The sequence below is a fragment of the Fundulus heteroclitus genome, chromosome 24, assembly GCF_011125445.2.
Source record: "Fundulus heteroclitus isolate FHET01 chromosome 24, MU-UCD_Fhet_4.1, whole genome shotgun sequence".
Lineage (NCBI taxonomy): Eukaryota > Metazoa > Chordata > Actinopteri > Cyprinodontiformes > Fundulidae > Fundulus > Fundulus heteroclitus.
The window spans coordinates 12,474,350-12,481,956 of record NC_046384.1 but is presented as its reverse complement, the minus strand read 5'-3'; the positions used below and the strand labels follow the sequence as shown (position 1 = coordinate 12,481,956).

The 7,607-nt window shown below is 39.9% G+C and overlaps 1 protein-coding gene across 1 annotated transcript; it reads right to left on the bottom strand.

Annotated features, from left to right (window-relative positions):
• Nucleotides 1–3,651: 3,651 nt before the first annotated feature.
• On the bottom strand, nt 3,652–7,107 carry unc50 (unc-50 homolog (C. elegans)). Its single transcript, XM_012857203.3, has 6 exons — nt 6,966–7,107; nt 5,130–5,402; nt 4,903–5,023; nt 4,686–4,825; nt 4,485–4,592; nt 3,652–4,363 (listed from the first exon to the last, which is right to left on the bottom strand). Exons 2-6 carry the CDS (start codon nt 5,395–5,397, stop codon nt 4,227–4,229), a joined length of 774 nt encoding a protein of 257 aa, XP_012712657.2. The 5' UTR covers nt 5,398–5,402; nt 6,966–7,107; the 3' UTR covers nt 3,652–4,226.
• Between the last annotated feature and the right edge of the window lie 500 nt (nt 7,108–7,607).

Below are 7,607 nucleotides of genomic sequence, written 5' to 3'. Positions count from 1 at the left end.
GCTCTGGATTATATTTAGTGGTAATATAGTAAAAGGGGCTGAATACTTTTCAGCTTTAGTTCGCTTCCACTTCATTGTTATGCATTTATTTTTGTTTTATCACATAACATCCCCGTTAAATACATTGAATTTCCTGTTTGTCACATAATAAAATGTGTAAAAAGCCCAAGCGTAATGAATACTTATGGAAAGCACTGTTAATTCTGGGTTAGGAACGTTTTTCCACTTCCTTTACAGCTCAGAGCATTTCTAGGAACCAAGAACGTAGTCTTAGCTAATAAAGACACAGATTTTTAGGATCTGTGCTTATTAATTAACTGATAATTAATGGTTGAACGGATGAGTATTCCACACTGAGCTATATAATACACTGGAGTGCTGATTTTGCCGAAAAACTGAAGTCACTGGCCGCCATCTTGCTACTCCCTACTCTCACAGAATCTCATAGGATTTGGTTGAAACAACAAGCAGTTTTCTGGCTGTGTGAAAACGTTTCACAGGTAATTCTACAGTCAGTGGATGTACTAACACTATCAACTACTAGGAAATTAGGTGCTGAAATATTTTACATGTTATTCATATTAAATATATATAAATGTATAAATAAGTATGTGTATATGTATATACGTATATATATGTATATACATATGTAAATATATGTTTTTGTATATTGTTATTTATATATTTATAAATGTTAAACATATATATTTAAATGAATAAAATGCAAAATATTTCAGCACATGACTTTCTCAGTACTTGATATTTTTAGAACATAACATAAAACTATATGGCATTTGACATTTTAAAAGTTTTAAGCCCCCCCTGAACATGAGAAAATCCTTGTTAATCGATGCTGTAGCGCACATATTCCCTAGTTACTGGGGGGAAATAGGGAGTACCAATATGGCGGCTGGTGGCTTCAAAGCGACTCGTTCAAACAGACGGTGATTAGCACTCCAGTGTATTATATAGCTCAGTGGTATTCCAGCTCAGCGCACAGACTTGAGGGTGAGATATGTACTTTTTTCATCCTCTAGATATGATAAATGTTAATTTCAAAGGGTTTTAAGGAGACACACTTTTATTCATAGGAGTGTTGTAGGTATAGTTGGAATTTAATGCAATCACAGGCCTCACCTGGTCTGTCTCCATCCACTTCACCCCGAGCGAACCAGAAGATCACTAAAGTGATGCAATCTGCGCTTTTAGTCACTGTGCAAAAGAGCTTCTGGCAAAAAAAGTTAATTTTTATTAATTTTGCAGCTATTTGTATTTCATAGCAGCCTAAACTGAAGCAGTAAAAACTGTGAAAACTGGATTTCTGTAGAGGCCAAAACTGTAAATAACAATCCCACGAATGTGTTGGTAAAATTCACCTGTTTTAAACTACAAGTCCTTTTAGATTTTTTTACACTATCTTCTGTGGATTTTAAGGTTTCTTTGTCATGCAGGAATACTTTAAGTCCATCATTTGAATTGGAAGTTGCTAAAGCTGTGTGCATTTCATAACATTAATTGGATCTGGCATTAAAAGCACAAATTAGGGCGTATTTACCAGGTGCTCTGCCTTTTCTGCTGCATATACATGTCTAATTAGGATGCAACAATGCATCTGCATTCCCAGCACTTTTTCTGCTACAGACTTATTCCAAGACAGATAACATCTATTTTACTCCATAATGTCAGCATGAAATGAGTTTGTTTGAAAGGTTTGCTGATTTATTACAAATAATTAAAAACAATTGCCTGCGCCCATCTGCCAGGATAGTTACAATTTAGCTCATTATGAACTTATCATCTGTCAGATGCTACTGCAACTTGATTGGAGGTCACTTGTAGAAATACAGAGTGGAAATTAGAAATGTCTAAGCAAATATCAGAACATGTAGGAGCAGAAACAGTGCTGCGAAGTCAAAGGACAGCACCAATCTGGGGAAGAATATACGTAATTTCAGCAGCGCTGGACCATCATCCAGAAAAGGAGGAACTGTGGACTCTGTGACGATCACCAGATGTGGACCTCTAGTCTTCCTGTGTGGAGCTAGAACCATCCACATGGGCACACGGTGTTAATGCACTCAGCCAATCAGAGGTTTACGGTAGAGTCACCATAAAGTGGCCCTGAAACCAAAATATAACGCTTTGCGCTGAACGCAAAACATCTTGCGTGGAGAAAAAAAGCCCGACCCTGCACCATCCCTACTGTGAGGCTCGGCGGTGGCAGCATCATGATGCGGGGATACAGTCAGGGTAAGATGACAGCGGTCAAACACTTAGGCTACGTTCACACTGCAGGTCTTGATGCTCAATTCTGATTTTTTTTTACTATTAAATGCGGCCGCCATTAAACTTGTGTTTAAAAGGTTTAAGGCCACAAAGCGACCCGCATGTGCAGATAACAGAAGGAGAAGTCACAGAGCAGCGCACTGTTTGCAGAAGTAACGGTGAATGTAATTGTTTCTAGAAGGGTTTAAAAAAAGTTTTGTTTATTGACTCTGGAAAAAACGGCTGGCATCTCTCCTTGTTGTTAGAAAGCTGTTAAGCATTGGGAGTCGACAATATTAGGACCATATTATAGTGAGACGAAGTGATGTTAGAGGAAAACAGCACAGCTGTTAACAATAGGGCTGCACGATTTAGGCAAAAATCGCAATTTATTTCAACCATAATTGCGATTTAATTTTGACTTTTTTCTGCATTAACCACAAGCAACAAAAATGGCCTCTAGATAAAGATGTTTGTAAATGAGGACTATTAAAAACAAGAACTTTAACTGTTTTTATTAATCAGAATATTATTATTCAAGAGAATAGCTTGAGTTGGACATCAATCCTTGTTGAACATAAAATGCAACCAACAAATAAGTCTATGTATTAAACAGTTTGACCACTACTTAATTCTATGGTGAGGTTTCTGGTTAAAAAAAAAAAAAAAAAAAAAAAAAGTATGATTATATAAACTCTAAAAAAAGAAATCTAATTAGATTATTTTACTGCTGCAACTCTCCTCTCTTCCATGTGGAGCAAACCCACTTTTAACACATTACTGCACCTACTGGACTGTGTACTTCTAAATATATTGTTACATAGCCAAAAATTGCAATTTGGAAATTGTGTTGTTTTTTTAAAAAAGCAACGCATTTGCAATTATATTGCAAATGTAATTAATTGTCCAGCCCTAATTAACAATGGTCTTTATGGAGCACTAGCTGCTACTGCTGTGTGTGGATGTGGACTGAGAGACAGGAGAGAGACATGAAAGACGAATAGATGACCGTTCAGACAGCAGACACTTTGAAAAAAATCTGATACGTATCCAAATTAGTATCATATATGAAAGTGGCTCAAATCTGATTTTTTTGGGGTAGTGAAATTATCTGAATTGGGCCGTTCACACTGCCGTGAAAAAGACGGATATGGGTCACATTTCCCTGCAGTGTGAACGTAGCCTTGGAGTCAAACCTGATCAGAAAACACCTCAAAACAGGCGTGCCGATGTTGATTAACGTAGAATAATTTAATGCATCTTGGAAAATGGCTACAGCTGAAAAAGTAGAAGGAATGAAGTGCTGTGAATGCCTAAAGGACACAACGCAACCGGATCTTTTAATAATTGATTTTGAAATGCCTAAATTAGCTCAATGATACCACATGACATTCAGGAGCTTTAATGGGAACAGCAGTGCAGCATAAATATCACAGAATCATCAACAGGAAAATGTGGGTCCGCTTCTCTGCCAAGCATCCAAACTGAGGTAGTTTAAGTTAATAAAACCATTTATTGAAAGTGCTTTGGAATGTACACTTTAAGGAAGAAAAAGAAACCAAAACATCTGCTTCCCCCTCCCCTCCCCCGGTCTCCATCCACTCCATCAAGCAGGATCATCAGTGTTTTGTTTTTGAACACAACTAAAAGCCAACATCGTTTCCTTCTTCCAGTTTATATTACAACCTGTGAACCGAGGAGAACGTCGATAAAAGTCTTGTTCGTCGCGCTTCTTTTCTCCTCCTGCAGCTGCTCCAAATACGCCGCTGTTCACAAGAGTTCAACAGAGAAGCTGACTCAGCATCGATCCACCCAGAAGTCCCTCTCAACCACACTCAGCTAGAAACAGATTCATCGTGACGCAGGCGAAAAGTCGAACGTTTTTTCATTTTCCCAGTGTGTCTCGCGTTTGAGTCCGCCTGGAAGCAGCCAGCGTCCGACTTTCGGATTCAAACGTGTTCCTACTGGACTCTGTACTTGTAAAACAAGCAGAGACCGCGGGTGAAGTTCCAGCCCAGAGATATGGAGAGGACGTAGAGGAGGCCGAGCAGAGCGAAGGGGTAGAGAAGCACCACGGTGTTCGTCAGGAAGGGCAGGGCTGAAGAGATTGAACGAGACAGATGACCTAAATGGGACTTTTATTTAAGCTTTACTATCACAAAATTTAAGTGGAGACAACAATAACGTAAGTGCGCAGGTACACATGGGAGCAGACTCACCGTTGTAACCCAGGAAGGTGATGTAGAGATAATAACCGATGGCAATGAGCCACAAGGTGTTCCCGACAAAGTAACCCAGGAACCAGTCTCTGTTTATTATCACAACATCTGTGGAAAAAATTAAAAAAACACATCCAACATATAAAGAGTTCGTCTGCGGGACCTAAACGGAGCGACGCAGGTGAGACGCAGCATACTCACGGTTGATGAAGAAGAGCTGCAGGAAATGCAGGATGACGAGAAGCGGGTAGAAAGCGTTGAGATGAACGTCGAACGCGTAACCCCACTCCACGTCAAAGTTCCTGCTCGGGTGCTTCAGCAGGTATTTGTTGCTGACGAACCTGGAGAAGGAAACGAGAGCTCAGGTCCGTCCGTCGGTGGCTTGCATCTGCTACTTTTACCCGCAGGGGGAACTCACCACATAAGGGTTGATATGAGCAGACCGACGCCTATGCAGTCGACAAGCACCACCCACAGCAGCAGTTTCAGAGTCTCCACCACTCCCATGTCCAGAACCAGACCGAAGCCTATTGTCGACACTGCAAGAACAAAGGAAGCCCTCAACAAAACGGTAAACAAAGGCGAGCGATTCACATCTTTTCGTCACTTTTGTTTACTAATGGGACAAGACGGGTTCAGGTTTACCACACAGCCAGATGCCGAGGAGGACCAGAAACGCAGGGTCATCCCTGGCCCACTGGTCCTTGGTCTGTTTCCTGTATTGGAAGTTGCGGTAGACCCTCTGCGGCGACGTGAACAGGTAGAGCATCTGCCACACGGCGAACTCAAAGTCCATTTGCCCGAAGTGGAGCAGCCGCCGCAGGTATTTGTAGCGCTTGGCGCCTGCCGTGTGACGCGCGGCGTCCCTGGAGCCGGGGTCGCCGTTGCTGTGCGGTGAGGTGGTCGGCAGCATGGTGCCTGAACACAAATCAGACAATGACGCAATGCGCTAGCTTAAAAACGTAGCTTGTGTGCAAACATACGTCTCATGCGGCGCTCCTAAAGACTCCGTTTTCAGGTAACTTTAAGTTAGTATCTAAATGCTCCGCCTAGCTTAGAGTCTATAGTAATATGACATCTCTTACCATACGTATGATTAAACATAACTTTAAATGTTTGTGCCACCAAGACATCCACAATCCCTTACAGTGATTGGAAAAGTGTGTCCAAGGAAATCAGTGAGTGGGTCCAAAATCCTGCCAACTTAAGTTTAGGAGAGATAGAAGATGTTTTGATTCTGGCAAAACATACCAGGACTCAGATAGATAAGACGTTACCGGCCAAGGAGCATGCAAGACAACTTTCGTGTTTATGGACTCCACATGAGGTCCACTACTAAAAAAAAAGTCGCAGCCAGAATAAAGGATTTCATGCAGAACAGGACACAGAGAAATGAGTGCATGCTTTTATTTTCAGTAGCTTAGATAATAGGAAATGTGTTGATCTATAAAGAAAAAAAGACCAGCTCGCTGCAGCTAACCCAACCTTAGACCTCCGCCCTGGGTCCCGTTTGACCAGTAATCAAAGTGTTTAAATCCTTGTGGTCTGTAAGGTGCTGAATAGTTCAGAGTTGCTTATCAGGAAACAAAAAACTGGATCCCTCAGGTCATCAGAGACCCATATCCCAATTAAAAGTCCGTTAACATTTTAATTGGGATCCTACTTTTAATGTTTCTATAACTACTTTTGTTTGTTTCTTGCTTTTATTGCAACGTTCCTCACTTTAAATCACCTTTTTTAATGCAGCTATATAGAAATAAATGTGTCTTGACCGAGCAATAAACCTCCTGTTTGCACCTATACTCACAACAATTTACCAAATGTACAATAAAATGCTTAGCTTTAAAAAAAAAAAAAAAATCAGGACGTTAGATTTGATTAAACTCTTTTATAATTATTATTATAATACAATATTGGAAAAATAGTGATTTGTTACTGTTTAAGTACCATAGAGTAGTGGATATTACAGAATCGAGCTTCAAACTACACAAATAAACGCTGTAGCCAATTTACACTAGGTCATGTTTACAAAGCACTTCTCCTTTAACAATTTTATAATATACAACCCCTCACATGTATAACACGCGTCTAATTTCCCAATATGACTCACATACAACTCAGATATTGGTAATTAAATAAAATAAAACGATTACTAAGGAGCCAAAGAGCTAAAGCAGTGATGACTGCTACATGTAGAAATGCTAAATCTGAATGTTAAAATAAAACACCATTTGTTATGTATAAACCAGTTATATCACTGCACCAGAGCTGTGTCAGAATAGCATAATTTACACACCTTAAAACATTACACATTGTTTTTATTTCACGTTGTTAGCTGACAAACAGTAGCTACTTTAGCTTGTAGCTAACAAGCTGAAAACTGCAGAGGCCCTGTCTAAGTTTTGTCCAACACAGGAACCGTATCAACATGTTACTGAATAATAATAATGAAAAAAACTCGTTTCATAAATCAATGTTTACCTGCTTTGGGTTGAAGCCTTTTCAAAAACAACCAACTCTCTCTCTCTCGTCTCTGTAGATGTTTGGAGAACGCTTCCTGGACCGTCGCGAAAATGCACACGTAGCTACTTCCGGTAAGTTCCCGCACTTCATCATGGGAAATGTAGTCTATGTTTTCCGGCAGCCCAACAGCCGTTATTGTTCATTTTTGACAAATCATAAAGTTAATGGAGTAACATCGGATGCGTACTAATGAAAACTTATATACTGCAACTCTTCTAATTTTACACAAAAAAGCAGAAAACATTAGGAAAACTTATTTTTTGGTCTAACATATCAATTACGATAATAAGAAAATTTGAAAGCCTGGAATTTTATTTTTTATTTCAATGTGACGTTTCCTCACAATTAAAGATCTAAAGGCTTTAAAGGATTTTAACGCATTTCTCCAGTTGGTTCAGGTGGGATCAGTGTGAAAAGTTAAAAACGTTTTAAACAAATATTTAATAAACATTATGTACGTGCCCCGCCTCTCGCCCATTGAATGCTGGAGATAGGCACCAAGCACCCCTCATTACCCCACAAGGGACAAGCATGACAGAAAATGGATGGATGGATGGATGGATGGATGGATGGATGGATGGATGGATGGATGGATGGATG

What these genes read in the sequence shown, in the direction of transcription:
- unc50 (XM_012857203.3), bottom strand. Translation starts at nt 5,397, where the DNA reads ATGCTGCCGACCACCTCACCGCACAGCAACGGCGACCCCGGCTCCAGG. An exon ending in CTCATATCAACCCTTATGTG is followed by an intron (nt 4,826 to 4,902) that starts GTGAGTTCCCCC and finishes TTCCTTCTCCAG; the next exon opens with GTTCGTCAGCAACAAATACC. An exon ending in GCAGCTCTTCTTCATCAACC is followed by an intron (nt 4,593 to 4,685) that starts GTGAGTATGCTG and finishes TTTTTTCCACAG; the next exon opens with ATGTTGTGATAATAAACAGA.